The 23,090-nt window shown below is 41.9% G+C and overlaps 1 protein-coding gene across 1 annotated transcript in view; it reads left to right on the forward strand.

The window, feature by feature from the left end:
* Positions 1–1,146: 1,146 nt before the first annotated feature.
* Positions 1,147–23,090, forward strand: part of GALNT12 (polypeptide N-acetylgalactosaminyltransferase 12) — a 34,248-nt gene continuing 12,304 nt past the window's right edge. The window contains exons 1-6 of the mRNA XM_079983968.1: positions 1,147–1,556; positions 6,370–6,539; positions 9,640–9,829; positions 14,685–14,870; positions 20,107–20,224; positions 22,103–22,279. Of these exons, the coding sequence (XP_079840094.1) occupies positions 1,162–1,556; positions 6,370–6,539; positions 9,640–9,829; positions 14,685–14,870; positions 20,107–20,224; positions 22,103–22,279 (1,236 nt within the window). The 5' untranslated portion in view covers positions 1,147–1,161. The remainder of the gene's footprint in view (positions 1,557–6,369; positions 6,540–9,639; positions 9,830–14,684; positions 14,871–20,106; positions 20,225–22,102; positions 22,280–23,090) is intronic.

Genomic DNA, 23,090 nt, shown 5'->3' on the forward strand with positions numbered 1-23,090 from the left:
CACAGAGAAGGCCTGTTCTTGTGTTGCCACCCTCCGGACTCCTCCAGGAGAAGGCAACAAGAGGGCTTGGTATGGATAACTGGGGAAACAGCTTTTTGTCAAAACCTTCCAGGATTTTCCTCGCCATTACATAAATATCTGGAGGACTCCTCTCCACTCAGAAGCGAGTCCTTGGAAACCGTCCCTAGGAGTATTATGTACTTAAGTTCTCACCGTGGGCCAGCAGGGGGATACTGCAGATAGTTTTCACTCAGGTCCACATATGCAAATAAGGGATTGAAAGTGATGTTCAGTGATTGGATAGTTACAGAAAATGGTTACTGTTGCGTTGTAGTGGAGCTCTATATAAGCAGGCTGGCTGAACCCTTCAGTTCAGTTCTGTTCTGGCCTGTGAATAAACAAGAGTTGTTTGAAGAATTGCTGTGTCGTCTGATATGTTCACCCACAACTTAACAAGGGGCACATAGGATTGCAAACACACTTGGTCAGGAAACAGGCCCTGTTGAAAATAGTGGTTTCCACTTCTCTTTTCCGGGTTGTGCTGAAAACTATCCGCATGCATTCCCCACTAACCCCAACAATTATCATTCCACCCTCATCTTTGACAGAGGTGCAAAGGGCAGCAGGAGCTTTTCTGCAGTGGCTCCCTGCTTGTGCAATGCTTTCCCTGGGGAATCTAGCCTGAGGCCTTTGTTGCAAGCCTTTAGTCACCTGGCTAAAAAACCTTTCATTTCAACCAGGCCTACTGACAATCTGGCTTTTTAAATGTTTGTGGGAAGGGCAGGGCGGGGTGGGGAGTTTTTGGTTGCGTTTTTTATTATGTCTCATGTATTATTATTATTTCTGTCGCAGACCGCCCTGAGATGAAGGGCCGTATAAAAATTAAATGAACAAATAGGCGAAGAAGTCTGGTTCCTTTTTTCTTGTTTTGTTGCGTGTTTTGTGTTTGGTTTTTCTGTCAAACTTCCGAGGCCAGGAGCCGCGCGGCCTCTGAGGCACCTCGGCTGCTCCTTCCCTCAGCGCCGCCTCATCCTGCAAAGAAGGCCGCTTCCTCGCTCCGGGCCCGGCGGCGGCGGCGGGCGGCGGCGGCGGCGGGGCGGCCCTTCCTCCTCGGGTCCCGCCCCGCGCTCCTCAAGCGAGGCCAGCGCCGGCGCTGCAGAGATGCGGCGGGTCCGGCGGTCGCGGGTGTCCCGAGCGGGAGGGCCTCTGGCTTTGGCGGCGGCGGCCCTGCTGGTGGCGGCGACGGGGGCGCTGGGCTGGCTGTTGCTGTGGCAACGCGGCCTGCCGGACTCGGAGCTGGGCGAGGCCGGCGGCGTCGCGCTGCCCTCGCCGCAGCCTGCCGAGCTCGCCCGGCGGCTCCTGCGCAGGCCCGTGTACGACAAGCCTCCGCTGGGCCGGGAAGCGGAGCTGGGCGAGCTGGGCCGGCCCGTGCGCCTGGAGCTGAGCGCCGCCGAGCAGCGGCTCCAGGAGGAGAGCATCCGGAGACACCAGATCAACATCTACCTCAGCGACCGCATCTCGCTGCACCGCCGCCTGCCGGAGCGCCGCCACCTCCAGTGAGTGAGGCGGAGGGAGGGCGGCAAAGGGACGGGCGCTGCCCGAAGGAAACAGGGCAGTCGGGGCAGGGGGAAGCCTGGATGGCCGTCTGTCAATATGCGATCTAGCTGAGATTGCTGCATTGCCCGGGGTTGGGCTAGATGACCCTCAGGGGCCCCACCCAACTCTACAATTCCGTGATTGCACTGGAGAGTCTGCTTCCTCAGGTACCTGAAATGGCCACCTTACTTAGAGCACAGGTGTGTGTGTGTGTATGGGAGGTGAGCTCCAGACAAGATTTAAACCAGTGCTCTTTTTCCCTGGGGTACTCAATGGTACTCAGTACCAGCATTTAAAAATATTTATTTATTTTGTTTTCAAATTAAAATTTAACAAACAGATTTCCAACATGCACCATAAAAACAAGACCCCAAAGGATCTCCTGGACTTCCCCCTCCTCCCCTTTGTGGGTCCTCTTGTTAATCATCCAAATATTTTGCATCTCCATTGTATCCAAATTTCACCATTAGACTTCAAGTGTTATTACAATCCAACTAACGGTTTTAACAGTTTGCAATGATTTTTAAAGTAAGTTATGAATCCACCCCCCCCCCCGTCCCCCATTTTACCCATACAGTGGTACCTCGGGTTACAGACGCTTCAGGTTACAGACGCTTCAGGTTACAGACTCCGCTAACCCAGAAATAGTACCTCAGGTTAAGAACTTTGCTTCAGGATGAGAACAGAAATCGTGCAGCGGCAGTGGGAGGCCCCATTAGCTAAAGTGGTACCTCAGGTTAAGAACAGTTTCAGGTTAAGAATGGACCTCCAGAATGAATTAAGTTCTTAACATGAGGTATCACTGTAATGTTAAAAGTGCAGCACTTACTGTAACAACTTCACATTTCTTTCTATTAAAAAAGAAGAAGCACTGAGTAAAACACATTCAGAATGGATATGAGCTACTGCCTGTCTGGGGAACTGTTGGCAAAACAAGATTATACTGTATAGTGTACATGAGCGCCTAGGAGAGAAGGTTTGCTTTCGGTAGCAGATTCATAGGGGCCCAGCTATACTCTTCAGTTGTAACAGTATATCATGCCTGTGTTTTTCTCCCACATTTTAAAAATCTCCCCTCCTTAAACTTGGCCTGCCTTCTGCAACTCGTCCCCCGCCTTACAGGTGAACATATGGCAATCTTTCCATGCAGTTGTGTGCAAATATTGGCGTGTTACTGTAAATACTATGTTAGAAGAGGAACAGAGCAGGCAACTAGGATCTCCTCTGAAAACAGGGAAACAACATTTTTTTTTGGGGGGGGGAACCTGTGGCCTTTCTTTCAGTGGCTGTTCAAGTCAGAATGGGATCATGGTGCAGTGGGGGAGCTGACAGCCACCAGATACAAGGTTGGTTCGTTGAAAGGCTTCTGTCTGTGGGTATTTAATCCATATAGATTCACCTGTTCACTTCCTGGAATAGTGCACTGCCTCACCATAGGTGCCTTGGAAGGGTTTGTCCCATACTTTCAGAGTCTGTGTACATAAAAAAAAAGTCACTTGTGGCATAAATAGCTAGAATAGGGTTACCAGACGTTCCTGGTTCCTGGGGACAGTCCCCGGATTTGCAAATCTGTCCCTGGACGAATTCCATCCCCGGAATGTCCCCAGATTTGCAAATCTGTCCCTGGGAAATGTGGCAGCGGCAGCCTCAGCAGCCTGGAGCCAGCCTGGTAGCGCAGTCGGCTCTGGCTGGCTTCAGGAGCTGCCCGCTGCCACTGCCACTGCCGAAGGAGAACCAGGGACGTCTGGCGGTACAGATCTTCTGCCCCCTTCCCCCTTTGTTTTGACAGATCGAGGGAGGCTCGGGAGTCGCAGGCGGGTGGCTGTTGCCCAGGAGGGGTGCAAGGCGCTCGGTTTCTCTGCCAGGCAAGGTGCAAAGCCCTTCTTTCACACCCTGTGAAACATAAATGCACAGTTTAAAAAAAACTGGGCAATGGCCGCCCGCAATTCCCAAGCCTCCCCTGATCAGTCAAAACAAATGGAGAAGAGGGAGGAGATTGGGGGAGGCTCGGGAGTCACGGGTGGGTGTCGTGCCTTTGCCCAGTTTTTTAAAAACTCTGCGCATTTATGTTTCATAGGGTGCGAAGGAAGAGCTTTGCACCTTTATACGATATGCATGTGTGCTTGAGCCCAGGGTCTTTTGCCTCACCATCCTCACTACTGACTCCCTGTTGCTACTCAGCTTCAACAAAACAAAACAAAAGTGTCCACAGATTCATTGAAAAAAATCTGGTAGCCATAAGCTAGAATGCATATGAAAACCCAATCCTCAATTAATTGGATAATTCAATATATAATGCCTACCTACGTACAAATGTCATGGTATGTGGTACCTGTGGCTGGAAGTTAATGCAACCAGCAAACTCCACACCAGAAGCAGTGAATGGGTCCTGTGCCAAGTTAGCTTAAATGTAAAGGGTCACCTCTTTGAGAGCATCTCCACTTGAAAATTGTGTCCCAAATGAAGATGTTTATAAGTTGGTGAGAATGTTTGTAGCCTCTCAAAATCATTGCTGCTTCCAGTTCTGCTGCTGCCTAACCCGTTTCCCATATTTTCTCAGGGAGTCCCATCTCTCACCTGCTGCCTCCCCAATAATTATCCAAAAAGATGTGAGTTCACACAGCTATATTCCACCATTTTTGGAAGTTTGATATCATGTTAAGATATTTCGGCTGTGATCATTACTCAGTTGAGCACTTTCTTTGAACCCAGTCCTATATGTATAGTTAACCAAACTTATCACTGAGGCTGCAATCCCATGCTTAAGATCATACAGATGGTTGCTTTCTTTTTATTGCTGCCTGTTCTCAATCGGGCACAGTGGTAGCCTTTGACAGTATTTTCTTCCTGGAAATTTTCCAAGCGAGGCACCCTCAACTGACTTAAGCCGGATGTAGTTCCACTCTTTATGCTAGCTGTTCATAATCCTTTCATTCTTGCCACCTCAACCTGTACAATAAAGTGCCCTGTACAGTACACATGGACATTGCAAATAGCTGCCTTATCATGTTCATTTCTGCTTGTTAGAGGAAACTGAAGTCTTTTATTTACAAAAGATTCTAACAAGATTGCTCATAAGAAGAAGAAAAAAATACTACACTTTACTTCCTGGACTAGAGAGATTGTAAATTGCTGACGTTGCAATGTCTGTGAGTGTAGCGTAACTGAATGGTGTATATATTTCCACCACACAGGTGAAGCTCAGTTTCTGATTATACACCTATTAGCTACTAACAACTTCTCAGAAATTGGTTGAGTATCATGCAATTTCACTGTGTTAGGGAACTTTCTCAAGACTACTGCAGCACGTGAAAGTTATCAGCATGATGAAATTTTCACCGCAAAAACAATCATTTGATTTGGCCCTTGAAGGGAGCAGCAGGAGCATTAGTGAGCAAAATGGGAACACCTTTGGGTAGGAGAGAGGTATTAGTGAATGATCTGATGAAATATATTTCCTAGAAACCAGAAAATTGAGCAAGTGAATTTTATATGAGCTGGCTGTGATTAACCTTGGTGAGGCAAGGAAGGGAAGTCTTCTGAAACGTTCATGTCTAATGTCCTACAGAACCTTAGTCAGGTAGTTTCTTTATAGCAGAATGAAGACAGGCAGTAGATCTGGGTAGCCAACTGGATGGCCTCCCAATGTTGCTGAACTACAACACCTATCATCCCTTCCCATTGGCATACTGTCTGGGGTTGGAGTCCAACAACACTTGGAGGTCACCATGTTGGGATACTTCAGGTCAAGATCTTGACATGGTGACAACATAATGACTTCTACTTTAATTTCCTTTGGCTCTGTAGGTAAATCCCTGTGCCTGGCATTCTCCCAGTTTGGTAAACGAGGGAGATAGAAGGGTGGGTGACAATTGCCTCAGTAATTCTTTGTAAGGTTTTAATCTATTCATTGGTATAGTTAATTGAATATCACAGATTTTCAAAGCTGATATTTGAACTGCTTGAATAAAGGAAAATGAAGCTCAAATGAAAAAACACGTGAACAGTTACTGTGAAAGAACAGCAGCATTCTGTGAAAATATGCTTAACATTTAATAATAATAAACCTATATTGTTAAACTCTTCACATATTAAAAATAAGCTCTCACTGATCCAACTCAAATTGTTGTTTTAGAAAAGATATTTACCGTATTTTTTGCTCTATAAGACTCACTTTTTCCCTCCTAAAAAGTAAGGGGGAATGTGTGTGCGTCTTATGGAGTGAATGCAGGCAGTGCAACTATCCCAGAAGCCAGAACAGCAAGAGGGATTGCTGCTTTCGCTGTGCAGCGATCCCTCTTGCTGTTCTGGCTTCTGGGATTCAGAATATTTTTTTTCTTGTTTTTCTCCTCCAAAAACTAGGTGCGTCTTGTGGTCTGGTGCGTCTTATAGAGCGAAAAATATGGTACATGCAATTAGTAGCAGCAGAATTGGGAGTGGGATGGTATTTGCAAATAATACATCATGAATAGGTGGTATTGACACTTGGATATACATTCTGATGTGTGCTTGGAAGTAGCATTGAATTCCTTAATATAGTTAATGTAGCACGGAGCGTATCACAAACTGGATGTTATTCCTAATGAAGTTGATGCGCTCTTTGAAACTGCAAGATGAAAATCTAGGAGAAATGACTTCCTTGCTGCAGGTCCTACTCTGCACACTTACGATACGTATTTGTGTATTCACCTCACTTCTGTATAAATTGTTGAGGCAGAGTATTGCTTAATTATGTATCTGATTTTTCAATTAAAATGTATGCTTTTCTTACAGATGCAGAGAAAAGAAGTATGATTATTATAACCTTCCAAAGACTTCTGTTATAATAGCTTTTTATAATGAGGCTTGGTCAACGCTTCTCAGAACAGTTCATAGTGTTCTTGAGACTTCTCCTGACATCCTTCTGGAAGAAGTCATCCTTGTAGACGATTACAGTGATAAAGGTAAGCCATGTCTCCACAAAGCTCCCTGCTGGCACAGGATTTTCTGTGAAATGAATAGGGCATTTAGTAGCTACTACACTTGGAGGCAAGCGTAGCCCTTTTAGGATATAATTGGTGTAAGAGTGCAACTTAGCAGGAAGTATTTCCAAGGAAAAACATAGACTGAAACTGGCTTGCATAGAGATGTGTTGTCAGTGGCCTGCATTGTAATGTTTGCTCTATACTCCTGAAAATTACTTCTCGGTAATCGTAGTGTGATTATCTCGTCGGTATAGCACAATGTTGTTTATTTACCACCTCTCTTAAAATCTTGGCGGACATGTGAGCCACCACGGGATGAGTAGACTTGACTAATAATCTTTGGGAATGGTTTACCAAGCGACGGAATATTGCACAGGTTGGGATCCCCAAGAATAAAAAGCTAGGCTGAGGGGAACCTAGCAGGCAGGGCCTGATGCACATAGGTAGGCAAGCTGCAGTTCAGTCATGCTGGTTCAAGCGGCAGCTGTACTCATTTTACAAATGGCTTGTGTGATGCTTGGCTAAATTACTTACCTCTCATCCCAGCTTACTCAACAGAGTGGGTTTGAGGCTAAAATGCTGCTCTGAGCTCCTTGGTATGCAAGTGCAGTGGTACCTCAGGTTAAGTACTTAATTCATTCCGGAGGTCCGCTCTTAACCTGAAACTGTTCTTAACCTGAAGCACCACTTTAGCTAATGGGGCCTCCTGCTGCCGCCGTGCCGCCGGAGCATGATTTCTGTTCTCATCCTGAAGCACAGTTCTTAACCTGAAGCACTATTTCTGGGTTAGTGGACTGTGTAACCTGAAGCATATGTAACCTGAAGCGTATGTAACCCGAGGTACCACTGTGTATCAAATAAATACATCCAGGTACCCCGTCCAGATGGCTACTGGATAGTTATGTGATATCAGGCAAAGTCTATCCTGTCTGCTGAAATCAAGTAACCAAAGACCCAGCAATCTCAATTTTGCAGTAATAAGGATGAATGAGATTAATGAATCAATGCACAAAACGCTACTGTAAAATTTACAGCTGATGGGAGTCTCTCTCCTGTTATATAAAACTAAGACTCGTAGATGTAAAACTATAACTAGAATAACTAAAATGATTGTACCAAATAAAATGGGAATGGTAACACTGAATTTTAAGACATTTGCTTGGCTCTTCTGCATACTATTTAATAAATCTAATAGTGGAACAAAGCAAAAGCGATGTCAGATTTTGAATAGGGGTCTCTGCAGAATGGGATATTTCTGCTGTATAGATTTTAGCCCACATTTCATTTGAAGAAAAATACCACTCCTTACAACTCTATTCGATATGTATTTTGATGTGTGGAAACCTAATCAGTTAATGTTTCCAATTTTATTTTTAGCCTAGAATATTTGGATTGTACTCTTTTATGACCAAAACAGGGTAATAGTGATTGTGCACACCTGAGTCTTTTGTTATTCTGATATTTATTCCACTCTCAGAATAGTAATGTTCTCAAAATATATGTATAATCTAACTCTTAGGGTGATATTCAACTAAGGTTTACTTAAAGTAGACACTGAAATTAATTGGCATAACTAAGTCATGTTCATTAATTTCACTGTATCTCCTCTGAGTCAAACTTTGTTGAATGCCACCCCTAATATGTAGTTTGAGTAGTACCTTTCTCAGATACTGATTTCTTATACTGTATTTAAAAATATTTTTACCCTGCCTTCACCCTTATCAGTGCTTCACCAGAATACAAACCTTATTTATAAAATAGACAAATTAAAGGAGAGTCGGAGAAAACCTCAATAAAGAGAATTTAAAGTCCCTAGGTAATTTACACAGATACAGTCATTCCTCATCTTAAAAAGATTAATAACGTAATGTTATCCTCCATGTCCTGTATGAGGAGATCACAAAGAGAGATGTAAGCATATGGGTGATAACAGAGACACTGAAAGGGAGGCACACAATAGTTCAGAACCATTTTGAGGACCATATCTGAAAAACAACAGAGCTGTTTTGTATGTGTAGTAAACTATTTTATCTTGTCTTTCCATTTTAATCCCCCATTGAGGATTACAATGTATTTTAAATCTATAATAATAAAATAATTGAAACAATAAAATAGAAAATGTAATAGCAGTCTTCAAAGGTAATAGAATATTGAAGAACCTTTTAAGACCAATATAGAGCTTTAAACCTGTAAATTACCATGAAAAGGCAGGGCCTGCCCAATACATTATGACACCTGAGGCGAACTACAAATTGGCGCCACCTCCCCCAGCCAGGGAAGAAGGGGTGAATAAAGATCTAAATTGGGAACAAGGGGAGGAAGGAAGATCTACATAGGGAACAAGGGGGGAATAAAGATCTACATTGAGAACAAGGTTGGGAGGAGACTGACAGCGCCTCATTTCCATCAAGAGCTGGCTGTAGATGTGGCATTGGTGGGGGCGCAAAGGAGGTGGCAGATGCAGTCTCTATGGAGCACACTGCAGCCATCGCTGCCACTTTAGCAGCAGTAGTGGGCGATACATTCCTTGGAGGCCAGATCTTCTGTTGCCTCACATTGCCTCATGGGTGGGCCGTCTCAGTGAAAAGAGGACTTCAAAGTCCTCAAATTTAATGCCAGATGCGCAGATAAGCAGAGTGGGTTGATTAACTAAGGTACTTGCATCAAGAAAACCCAATCTTGGATGACCACCCACATAATCTTAGAAGGTGGGAACACCCAGAGCCAGACTTGCAATGATGATCTCAAAAACCAGGCAGGTTTTAATGAGTACAGGCCGTCTTTAATGAGTACAGGCCATTCAGAAACCCTGATTGACATTAAAAGTTGGAATATGTTCAGGTCAGCATCTTGGGCACTGTGCTGCTCTGCTTTCAGAGGTGGGGCAAATGAACATGCAAGGTAGGTGTTTTTGGTTGTGGCATCACAAATCTGGAACACCCTCCCAAGGGAGGTTCATCATAGCTCACTTTCTGGTGAACTGAAAATGGATTTCAACACTGAATTGCTGGATATGTTTTGATATGTTTTGCTAGCAGTTGCTTTGTACGACAGCAGTTCATTCATCTCTTTTTTACAGAGCACTTAAAGGAGGCTTTGGAAAACTATGTGGCTAACTTGCGCAAGGTACGGCTTATCCGGGCAAACAAGAGAGAAGGATTGGTTCGAGCAAGACTTCTGGGAGCTTCTATAGCAAAAGGGGATGTTCTAACCTTTCTTGATTGCCACTGTGAGTGCCATGAAGAATGGCTTGAACCATTATTAGAAAGGTAATGTTCAGTCAAATACTTTCTATATGCATTAAAAAAGCGAGTGGCATTTGATTTTCATTTTGTTTCTCAGCAGTGGCAACCAGAGCCAGAGTATTTGCCTCACATTCTATATTTTCTGTTCTTCTACCTGCTATTTTAGATGAATCCAAATAGTACTTTAAAAATGATTTAAGACATTCTAATTTCAACAAATATGTGTTTGTTAGAACCAACGTAAATAATGTGTAGACCTCCAGTACTTTACTAAGATTCATGTAGCTGCTTTATGCATGCCCAATGGGATTAATATATATTTCAACCATAGATTGCTGCTTTTGAAAATCCCCCACAGTTTAGAAGAAATTGCCATGTATCAAGGAAGGACATCTGTTTAAAAAATATAAGCCCTAAATCCCTTGGATTCATTATTATTATTTTTCATTTCATTTCTACACCACTTTATATTTTTAAAACAAAATCTCAAAGTGGTTTACAACCTATGTTAAAACATCAAATAAAACAATTCAGAATAAACTATTATAGAATAAATTCAAATATAAAGTATAATTTCAAAGCAACATAATTAACAGAAAACTAAAATATTAAAGACTTCAAAAGAAAACATTGCTAAAGAAAGTCAAATATATACATTTAAAACAGCATAATGAGCAAAAGAACAAAATATTATCTTAAACGTAGAACATACCTGCTGCTGTTGCTGCCAGTACTCCAACAGCAGGACTGTGGATGACCTGGGTCTGCAGCAAGAGTCAGCCAAGATGGTCTCTGGCCTCATCGACATTCTCAGTTTTTGTAGTGGGAGTGAGTCAGGGCTGGCTTTAAATTGATAGTGTTTACATTTGTAGATAAAAAGGTTGTTCATTGGTATGCCCTCCTTTTTTCAAAATACATTTTGTTTATATTGAGATGGTGCCGCTGAGACTGCCTGATGATGATGATGATGATGTGAGTTACTTTCACATTCTTGCAAGATGGAGATGATGTTGTGGGATTTTTCTAGCGGTATAAAGCAATGAGAATGGCAAGGGAAGAAAATGCTTGATGGTACACTGTGCTGTGTAATGTGTTTCTGACAACGAACACAAAATACATGTGGCCCAGTTTGCACATAACAGTAAGCCAAAACATGGCGAAGCATAAAAAAGCAAACATGCAAGTGCTCACAGCAAAAAATCACGCCCAAATCACTCATTTTCCACTCTGTCTTCCACAACCAGACCATGAGTGGCAAGCATTAAGTGAACTTTGGCTACAACTTGTAGTTTTTCTGGAGCAAAACAAACCATGAGTCCAGGTTTTGATGTAACACTAAGCCAAACAATGCTTAGTTCTGGGCAGTGCAGCAGCAGCAAGACCAGAGGAGGAGCAGAGCAGACACAGCTTTTGCTGTGTCTCTCTTAGTCACAGTTTTGCCTAGTGATACATGCAAACTGGGCCCTTACGTATTTTGTGGTGTCATAAATGCATTATACAAGCACTGAATATCATCAAACATTAAGCCATAATAACTTACTGGCAACCCCTCCCCCACATACATTAAAAGTATACTTGTGGTATGAGACTTAAGACTATTCTTAACACCAAAATGCAAGGAAACCCACAAATGAGCACAAACCCCGCTGTCAGAGGTTGTGGTTCTGCATTGTGAATGAAAGAATAAAAAACGAGACCTCTAAAAATAATTCAGAGAAGTGGAATTTTAGGCAGAACACTTGCCTAAACACCAAAAACAACATGAAGATGTGAAAAACAGCATGTAATAATGCTTGGAATGTAATTAATATTTAACGGGAAACATTTTGAAGGGAAAACTAATGCTTTGACTTTATTTAATAATTTGAACTATTAGGTTATAGAGGCCTATATTGCCACATTTATTCAGTTCTTTTGAAGTAACCAAAGGCATGCTTATCAATTTTAACAGTGTGGTTAATCCACCAGATGGCAGTGTGGGGCAAGATTTAAACCGAAAATGAATAATTTCCCTCAAATTTTACTGCATTCTGTTTATTGTATATACACTGTATGTAGTCTTAGCAATGATTCACATGTTTCCTGATCTCTTATTTTCACTTAAAAATATTGTTATGAACTGGTGCCTCATGTGGTCTCAGCTGCAGCGGCCTCCATAACTAACGAGCAGCGGTGCAAACTGCTGCCGTAGGGTATTCCTGCATAATATTAACTATATTATTATATATTTTGGCCCAGTCATAGCTTTTACTATCCTGTCCTCAAGCTGCTGCTCTTCCACCATTGCAAACCTTGTTTATAAACGAATTGACTGCACTATTGCAGGAGTTCAGGACATGCCGTTTTTTCTTGCAAATGACCTCATATGACTCAAGGGGCAATTAAAAATTAGAAATGGGGAACAGGGACATAGCTGGGTGCATTGACATTGTATAAATTGAAATAATTGTGCCAACTCTCTCCCCAATTTATCATCTTAAGGCAGCCCTGTTCAGGGAAGTTTTTAACGTGTGATATTTTACTGTATTTTTGGTTTCTATGGAAGCCGCCCAGAGTGGCTGGGGAGGCCCAGCCAGATGGGCGTGGTATAAATAATAATAATAATAATAATAATAATAATAATAATTAGGCATCACAGTGCACACTACGGCTCATCATGGTTGTTGCTCTCAGGTGGCCAGGAGGGTAGGGGTAACGGGAGAGCTAACACATTGTAGAGCATGTGTTGGTGCAGGTTTTCATCTTTTGACCACTTGGCTTTAACATCTGTAAGTAACCCACTCCTACTATTAAGTTTCTCTTGCTCTCCTTTCCTTGTCTTCCCTGACTTCATCACCTTTCTCTTCTTTGGCTGTCTGGCAACCAGCCTGCACTTTGCCTCTCTGCCTGGATTGTGGCCATCTCACTGACAGACCCAGTCAGGAAAGACTGGTCAATGAACTCTAGAAGCTCCTTGGAATGGAGAGTGAGTAAAATGAGTTTGCTTGTGCTCTGTGTGTGTGTGGTGGTTCTGTTGTGCTTCAGCTTTGCCTTTGTATCTGTTTCGCCATGCCTTTTTCCCTTATGCTACCATCCCTTTCTTTGAAGAAGATTACCAAAAGACTTTGTAAAAAGACGCTGTGAAGCTGTTAGATAAGCTTCCCCCCCTCTTTTTTGTTGTTTGTATGTTTAAGTTGCTAAATCCTGACTATTAATACAGTGGTACCTCAGGTTAAGTACTTAATTCGTTCTGGAGTTTCCGTACTTAACCTGAAACTGTTCTTAACCTGAAGCACCACTTTAGCTAATGGGGCCTCCTGCTGCCACTGCGCCGCCACTGCGCGATTTCTGTTCTCACCCTGAAGCAAAGTTCTTAACCTGAGGTACTATTTCTGGGTTAGTGGAGTCTGTAACCCGAAGCATATGTAACCTGAGGTACCACTGTATAACAACTTTACATTGGCAAAGTAAATATATGAACATCATGATGCAGATTTGTTCTGTTCAGCTGAACCTGGTGTGGTTTGGCACGGAGTGAAACCATTTTTGTCTCTAAAACCACCATGGATTGTTTTCTCATTTCTCATGGGATGTTGTTAATGGGGAGGAAAGGGACAAAAAGAGGTTGTTCTCCAGCTCTCTGGTGGTGACTAAACTCTATAAAGCCTCTAGCTGTTAATTAGAACACCTGTGCTAATTTTCCCTATCACAGAGTACAGTTGTTAAATGTCAGTTGTCGAGCCTCACCTGCAGTTACTGCATACTTTTTCTAAACCAGGCACCCCCAAACTCAGCCCTCCAGATGTTTTAGGACTACAACTCCCATCATCCCTAGCTAGCAGGACTAGTGGTCAGGGATGATGGGAATTGTAGTCCCAAAACATCTGGAGGGCCGAGTTTGCGGATGCCTGGTCTAAACTAATGGATAGTTCCCTAATTATTCAAGCTTACTGCTTATGTGACCTATATAGGAAGCTGCCCTATACTGAGTCCAACTATTGCTCCATCTAGCTTTGTATTGTCTACAGAGACTGGCAGCAACTGTTCAGAGTTTCAGGCAAGGGACATTCCCAGCCTTACCTGGAGAGGCTGAGGATTAAATGTGAGACCTTTTTGCAAGCAAAGCAGGCGTGCTTCCTCTGAGGTATGCTCTTCCACTTCAGCTACACCCCTTCCCCAAATATATACTTCCTGGCATCAAGGCAGTTGCATTGCATTAGACTAAAGCCAGGTTCTCGGGTTGTGGAGCAAGATCCTTCAGTAGGTTTCAAGATACTTGCAGTAGTTTAGGAATGATGGTTAATGTTGGAACTTCAGAGTGAACCATGGATGTCAGAAGACCAATGGCAGGTGGGCCTTTTTCTCTTCTTGGTGAATGTTCTCTTTTGCTTGAGGTGCTATGTGGGAACTCTGCAAGCAGTAGGTAGGGGCAGAAGATTCTTAGTTGTGCTTTGGTGTTAATCCTTAGAGCAGCTGGTCAAAAGAATAAAGAGGATGGGGTGAGGAAGGTAAAGAGTGAACACTCCTGCTTTGTCTTTTTAGACAAAAATCCTTAATATTCCTTCACTCCTTTCCATAAATCCTCATGCCACCAGTGGGCTGTATGTTCTCAACTGTTTTACAAACCTGTTTACATTCATCCATCAAACAGAAGTTGGACCAGAAGGCAAAATAAGTACAGGAAGGGGATGGATTCAAGAGGTTTCATGGAAATTGAGCTAGCTTATGTTTACTTATTTTTTATTTTTAAAAGTTATAAAAGCTTCCTGTCGCACAATGGAAAATAATAAACCATTTAACTTATAAACATACGTACTCTAGTGTGCTTCCATAATGTTGTTTGATATTTCTTGCTTCTGTGAACATCATGCAAATATTATTTCTTTATTAACTTACTTAGAATTAAAGAAGAGCCATCAGCTGTTGTCTGCCCTGTGATCGATGTGATTGACTGGAACACTTTTGAATATTTGGGAAATCCTGGGGAGCCACAGATTGGTGGGTTTGACTGGAGACTCGTCTTCACCTGGCATGTAGTACCCGAGAGGGAACAAAAACAGAGGAGATCCGAGGTTGATGTCATCAGGTCAGACTGATTTCTACTTTCTTTGAAATATATTTTAAACTGCTAAACCCATTGGGCTGACTAAACTGAAATTTGCTTCTCAACACGGATTCTGAATGTTCTATCTATAACACATAATATAAATGTGTAGGTTGTCATATAAATTCTGCTTTTAAAATCACATATGTAAATCTTCCTCTTTCCTCATTTATAAACATAGTTTTATACTGTACAATTCTCAGAACACAGAGATATTAACCAGTGGTGGTGGAGGTGAGAAGCCAGTACATATATGTTTGTGTATTTGTGTGTGTTACACATCAATAGGCCACAAAGAGAAAATCAACTGCTGTTCAGTTCACAAGGCCGTGGCAAACAGAATATTGGTTACAAATGCATTATGGCATATCTGGAATAGGTTTTTCACAGTCATCTTCACTGAATACTAAAATGTTCTTTCCAAATTACCCTTTAACAGGGTTGAACAAACTCATTCAGAAATAGTACAGTGGTACCTTGGTTTACAATCATAATCCGTTCCGGAGGTCCGGTTGTAAACCAAAACAGGTTGTAACCCAAGGCACGCTTTCGCCAATGGGGCCTCCCCCCCCAAAAAAAAGAAGGGTTGTAATCCCCCCCAAAAAAGGGTTGTAATCCAAAGAAAGGAACACACACTTCTGGGTTTGATGTGGTTGTAATCCAAAACGGTTGCAAACCAAGGTTCTACTGTAATGCAAAATCTTACTTCTATGTGCTGGTAATTTGTACAGGATTTAAACTCCGCTTTCCCCTTTACAGTTAAGGTAGTTGCATTCTACTTTCCTCCAGACACCAACAATTAAAGAGAATTGTGTACATGCTAGTTTTTTGGAAGGCAGTGTTCATTTCTAACTCAAAGTATTAAGAGTATTAATAACGCACTGAAGATAGCTATTCCTAGTGCAAATTCAGAAATGTTAGAGCTAATATGAAATAAGCTTAGTCTTGACCTATCTCCATGGGATTAATTTTACACTGAAACAATAGGTTAAGATGTATTGGTTACTAGCGGAGAACAAGCTGGAATGTCAAGATTTTAGGAGATAGTTAAGAATAACGTAATTCTTCTTCCTAATTGAAAATTAGAGCCACTGTGCAATGGAAGTTTTGTTCACATCTGATGGCCCAATTCCCGAATGAAATTGTCAACAAGTGTCAAACTAGGATTTTGAAGTACCTGCATCTCCAAGCATTGTGGTGACCCAGTTTACACATAATAGCAAGCCAAACAGTGTCTTTGTGCGAACAAACAAGCGTGTGAGTTTCCAGAGTGATGATTGCAGCCATTGTGCTCCTAACCCTGGTTTGGCTCTGCCATGCTACTCAGTGTTGTGCCATGGTTTGGCTTCATGTTACACCCAGACTCATTCTTTGTGTGGAGTGAAGCAAACCATGAGTCCTGGTGTGACGTTAACATATGAGAGTGCTGGAGGTGAAATAGTTAAACAAGTTACCCAATCAGAACCCAGGGGGGTGGAGTCAGAGGGACTATCAAACCAACTCTGGGAGGGGCGAAGGGGAGTTCATTGGGAGTTGGATGGTTGGTTGCCATGGGAGTGAATTGGGATAGAGTCTGGGGGTAGGTTGAGTTAGTGTAGTGAAATAAGTTGAGTCAGGAACAGTTAGAAGCTAGGAAGACAAGTAAATATCTGAGAGGTGGTTTAGTGAGTGAGAGCAGGTAGCGGAAGTTATAGGTCTGGATAGGCAGCCCATGATTGTAATCGACTGAGTCCGTTAATGAAACCACACGCTTGTTAAACTGCAATAAATAAACAGAAGTTTCTGTTCCAATTTAACCCTGACTGGACTCAGTATTGTACCAGGTAGGGCCTGGGTGGTGGCAGCGAGAACTAAAGTGGTGGCACAGGGATCAATAGACGGTGAAACGTCCGGGGACCCTGTGTGATTGCCACACCAGGTTCAGACATTAATTCCAAGTCAAACCATGGCTTAGCCCTGGGTAGCGCAGCAGCAGCAGGGCCATAGTCTGTGCTGTAGGAACCTGCTCATTTGCACTAAGCCATGGTTTTCCCTAGTGTTGCATCCAAAGTGTGAGCAAACTAGTTCAAAATAAGTTTCTAGGCGAGGATGTGCATGTTCTGAGCAGGTTGTCTGGAGCTCCTGCAGAGCTGGCTCATCAATGAGCAATGTGAGGCAGTCAACTCAGGTGGCAGATCTGGTTTCCTCCATGCGTGCCTGCCACCATGGCCGCCTCTTGTGTGCCTGGCTGCTCCCTTTTCCGCCTTGACCTCCACACCACTGGCTGCTGCTGAGGAGGAGGTGGCGAAGGGGGCAGCACATGTGTGTAGAAGAGGCAATGGCAGCAAAGTGGGGAGCGTTTTCAGTTTTGTCTGAAGCAGCAAAATATCCTGGGCTGGCCCTGCAGAACTGGATCTCAATCGATGCAAGACCAGCATATTGATGAACCATGGAATTAGGATTTAGCCAGTTCTAGATGGAGTTGCACTGCTCAAACAGAACCAAGACCATAGGTAGGGGGTGCTATTACATAGATCCAGTCTTGCAGTGGACGTAGTTCTCAAAGTGCCTTTTAATCAACTTCTGTTACATGTGTCGGCTGCAGTCCCACTTGGAAATATATCGTGCTACTGTTTTCCATGCCCTGACAACATCACTGGTAGATTACTTTAATGTGCCCCAAACAGAATTGCTTGCTCCTTGTAACATCTTCAGCAGAGGGATGGCTTTGGGTACCCCCATCGTCAGAAAGATGGTGGCTTCCCATTTAGGGCTCTTCTTCACATCTATTTGTCATGTGCCTCCTTTGCGTGTATTTAAGTGCCAAGTGAAAATGGTTGTTTGTCCAAGATTATAATGCTGTGTAATCAATCTTGATTATTGGCTGGTTTGTTGTATGGATTGATGTAAGCTACTTTGGGGGACATGGCTGAATAACAGAGTAAAAGTAGATTAAATAAACAAGGTAATAAATAAATAAAATTTGAAACATTCTTCAAATTCATACCGAATTATTTAACATGCATTATTACTATACCTTTCTGTTGCTTAGAAGTCATTGGTTTTCTCATCCTTTCCTTAATAGAGAGGTAAATAATTATTCCCCCCCCCCTCCTTCTGAGATTCTTTTAAAAACGTTTGAAACTGTCAACCTGTTTTCTTTTTCCTCAAATTTTCTTTCTTCTCGGCTGAGCATGCATGTTTCCTTAACGTTCCTTGTATGATTTGTAGCTCTCTGAAACATTAAGAACTTTTCAACATCCCTCTTGAACTAGAGTACCCAGAACTGCTTTCATTTTTGGTAAAGACCAAAACAAATAGGCTTTGATTACTTCAGCTGCCTCGTTATCCTCACTGTGCCTTCTTTTGTATTGAGGAAATATCCAGTGTTGTCTTTGTTTTCCATTTCATTTTCTAACATATTTAATACAAATTCCTTTGTGTTGGTTGTGTCTTTGTCTATCTGCAATTCATTTAGTGCCTTCTTTTTTGGGATTTAGGCTGTACAGTAATCCTAACTCCGCTTACCTGGGAATAAACCATTTTAAATTCAACAGAACTTGCTTCTGAATAGACATGGTTAGGATTGCACTTAAAGCCTTTTCTAGGAGCTAATGTGGTGTAGTGGTTAGAGGGCTGGACTGTGACCAAAGCCAGTCATGATGGTCACCATGGGCTAATAATTCTGTCTATATCTAATTTATTCATAGGATCATTCTGAACGTTTCTTAAATGTTAATTTCAAAATATATGTCCCACCTTTCTATATAATAAAAGGCAGCTTAAAAACAAAATAAAACAGTACACTGTGATAACAATAAATAACAATGGGGGATAAAATGGATACTCGATATCCTTTATCAATACAATCTGCCCTTTTTGCTCTTGGATCTGTCACATTAGTTAAAATTATTGTTTTTCTGGTATCTTCACCCTTCTCTCTAAATGGGTTTCGGTGTCTTGTATTTGTAGTTTGATCATTAAACAAAAAACAAAAAAGCCCGCTAGCCATTCTGGGCACAGTACTACCTATAAATCAGGGGATGGCTGGGAAACCCCTTTCATTCCAAGGTGTACATTCCCTCATGGGCAGCCTTCCAGGGGCTGCATACCAATAGTGTGTGTGGCCAGAAATATACAGTCCTCAATCCAGGCAAGAAAGAGGTATAATCACGGTTCAAAGACACATTCCATCCTAATAAAAATCATCAGAGGAGGGTGCAGGGCCTGTGAGGGGCATGGCCTACATAGAGTCCTGAGGGCTGGATAGAGAGAATGAAGGGCCACATTTGGCCCCAAGGGTCCCCATCCCTGCTGTAAATTAGCTGTGAATGTGCTTGGTTTACAGAGGAATCCTAACAGTGTCTACTGAAAAGTAGGTCCTACTCAATGCAGTAGGACTTTCTCCCAGGTAAATGGGGTTAGGGTTGCAGCCTTAATCTTTCTAGTTTGTCTGGAGGTCATTTAGAATATAAGTAGTACCATTCAGTAAATGTATGTTTGTGTAATAACATTCTAATGTGCCATCAACTCTAATGTGCAGCTCAATTTTTAGAACCTTGAAACCAAAAAAAGTATTTGCTGGAGAATGTAAATGTGCCATCAAATCTAATGTGCACCTTAATTTTTGCAATGTACCGTAATTTGGCCAAAAAAGGTGATCATTAGATTTTAGTAACTACAGTATATGTGTGTACCTTATTTCAGTAAGATATCTGCCTGCCTATCTATCTATCTATCTATCTATCTATCTATATCTATCATCTATCTATCTATCTATCTATCTATCTATCTATCTATCTATCTATCATCTATCTATCTATATCTATATCATCTATCATCATCTATCTATCTATCTATCTATCTATCTATCTATCTATCTATCTATCATCTATCATCTATCTATCTATCTATCTATCTATCACAGCCTTTGAACCCTTATTCTTTTAAAGTATTAAATAATGTGGATTTATTAGCCTAGTTGTAATCGAGCAGCCTGTGAAAGCAGAATGTATTTTATCACAAACATTTCTTGAAACCAAAACTTGTTTTATAAAATGTTAATATCTCCCTCCTTGTTTTCTTGGTAACGTTTGAATAAGTTGCATTCTGGTCCATGGACATTTTTTGTAAAAGGTGTACCCTTAATAATATGGCACTGATATGTTGAGCCACATAATGATGCTTGTTACAGAAAAACAATGTGTTCCCTAATGTCAGAGTTACTTTCCTCTCATAGGTCTCCTACTATGGCTGGTGGGCTCTTTGCAGTCAGTAAGCATTATTTTAGCTACCTCGGCTCTTATGACACAGGAATGGAAGTCTGGGGAGGAGAAAACCTTGAATTTTCATTCCGGGTAAGTAACATTATTGGAAGTAGCCCTGAAACATTCCCCTCCACGCAAATCTCATTAAGCTCCTTATGTCTCCTGCATGAATAACTGTGTTTTAAAGGAAATATGCAAGTAGTGTAGTGTAAGTTGTTAATCAAACCAGTCCTTGCCAGTGCTATTATGAATTCAAAGTCTAGTTCATTCTCCTGAGCTGCTTCTGTTATCCAGAACTAGGTAGTTGTAACATTCATATTTTGTAGTCCAGTGCTCTGATGGATAACTAGCTGGTGATTCAGTAGTTTCAGGCAAGTCCTACCAAGCGTTAATAGAAGTAAAATTGTTCTTGATATGCCCCATATAAGGAAAATAAAGGTAAAGGTAAAGGGACCCCTGACCATTAGGTCCAGTCGTGGCCGACTCTGGGGTTGCGGCGCTCATCTCATTTTACTGGCCAAGGAAACTGGCGTACAGCTTCCGGGTCATGTGGCCAGCACAACTAAGCTGCTTCTGGAGAACCAGAGCAGCGCACGGAAACGTCGTTTACCTTCCCACCAGAGTTGTACTTTTGAACTGCTTTTGAACTGCTAGGTGGGCAGGAGCAGGGACCGAGCAATGGGAGCTCACCCCGTCATGGGGATTCAAACCGCTGACCTTCTGATCGGCAAGTTCTAGACTCTGTGGTTTAACCCACAGCGCCACCCGCATCCCTAAATATTTCCTCCCAAAGACGAACATATTCCCTACTTAAAATTAATGGGACGTAAACATACAAGCTTTCTTTGGACTGGGGTGTTTGGCTTTTGTATGGATTGTAATGTCTAGTTGTACGCGTATGATCTATAACTGCAAAGTCATTTCTTCTTGGTAGCACCACATGTTATTATCAAGCTTGGTTATATGTAAATAGTGTAGGTTGTGTGGCAAAATCACTGTTTGGAGAATAGAGCAACATCTGAGAATATAGATGTCATACTAAGTATGGAACTTGTAGATTAAACTTTTCCCCAAACACTCCGTACTGCATCTACCTATAAAGAAAATGTACATACTGTAATTCTTCAGTCTAATACTGCTACTTAAATTATATTCTCTTTGATCTTAAGATAGTATTTAATTGAACGGATCTAATGCACAAATGAGCCAATAATTATTTCATGCTGTGAAATGCCCAGGCATCTCTTCTATCCTCTTAGCTGAAGTGTCCTCTGTAGCCACCCGCTGACTCCGTGTATAAAATACATTCTTCAACTAATTACATCCTGTGTAAAGATACACAATGACTCTGCCCATTTGTCCTGTTCCTTAAAAGTTAAGACCAGTGCATATCTGCTCAAAGATCACAAGGAAGAAATCCAAATGTAGGAAATATAAATGTTGTATGCTTCCAGTAATAATTGTGCCAGACTGTTGACATAAGGTACTTTCAATATTTGATTGTGTTCACACGGCATGAGAGATCAAACTTTAGGCAGATTTTTAGGGGAGGAATTATAAATATTGGGTGGTATTCAACTAAGTTGAATAATAAATAAATATTATTATTATTATTATTATTATTAAGTTCTACTCAGCGTAGACCCACTGAAATTAAGTTAGGTCCATTAATTACAGTAGTTCTGCTTAGTTGAATACCACCAATAGAATAGATCTTGAAATATGCACGGAGTTAAACTAACCTATAGAGGCTGACACAAAACAAAGCTAGCCAGAACTGGTAATGGAAAGGGATTTGGGAGGAAGTGTGGCAGGAGTATTTGCTCAACTTCTGAAGCATTACCTTGCGCTTCAGTGGTACAAGTAGCTTCTTAAACAGCTGCTGCTTAATCCAGTTCATAGGATAGGGCTGCAATATTGCATGCATATAATACAGGCTGTTTTGTTTGTTTTCTTTGTTTAATTTAGATCTGGCAGTGTGGAGGGAGTCTTGAGATCCATCCTTGTTCTCACGTGGGACATGTTTTCCCAAAGCAAGCTCCCTACTCAAGGGCAAAGGCTTTGGCTAACTCTGTCCGTGCTGCAGAAGTGTGGATGGATGCATACAAAGAGCTTTATTACCACAGAAATCCGCATGCACGCAAGGTAAGCTTACTGTTCAGATCACTTTTCTGAGGAGCCTGTCACCTAACTTTTGACTCTAGAGGGAAAAGGGGAGAGGCAAGGCAGCAAGGGGTATTATTTATGCCAGGCACATAATTCGAATTGCCTTGGTGCTTGTCTGTTTTTGTAACGTGCTGAGAACACAGAGCACTTTTTGCAGGGCTCTTAATCCATCTTACAAAAGTGACAAAATTCCTAAAGAATGGAAATGGTCTCCAATGAAGTAGATCTACTAGCACAAGGACTTACGGCTGTGCAAGGGAACTTTCCTTTCCTCCCCACACTCTGCCTCCCTAAATCTGTTCTGATGTTTTCCCCAACCCCCCTGGAGCAAATTTGGGGAAGGTGCAGAGGGAGAGGACAGAGAGGGAAAATTCCATTGCACAAGTGGAAACCCGTGCAGTAGTGGATCTACTTTGTTGGATACTGCCCCTTAGTGTTTTGCCAGTTTGAAAAAGAATAGGCTTCATAATCTTGATAATTATAGGTTAGCTATCCTGACTAGAATAACTGAACTGTTGATAAATACATAACTCTACATTAAAGGAAAGATTTTGATGGTAGAATTATAATTATTACAATTATAATTATTGCCAATCAATGTGGTTTCAGGATTAGTATTACCAAATACATTTATAATCTTGAGAAAATGTGATCATTTGGATAACTATAAATAGTTGGTTCTAGTAATCTGATTTTCATTTAGAAGAGGTAAAACTTAAGAAGGATCTCAGGAAAAAGGATTACTCTGGTACCCAATAGCTCCTGGTGGCATTACATGAAATCAAGAGGG

This window comes from Podarcis cretensis (assembly GCF_951804945.1).
Source record: "Podarcis cretensis genome assembly, chromosome: 7".
In the NCBI taxonomy this organism is placed as follows: Eukaryota; Metazoa; Chordata; class Lepidosauria; order Squamata; family Lacertidae; genus Podarcis; species Podarcis cretensis.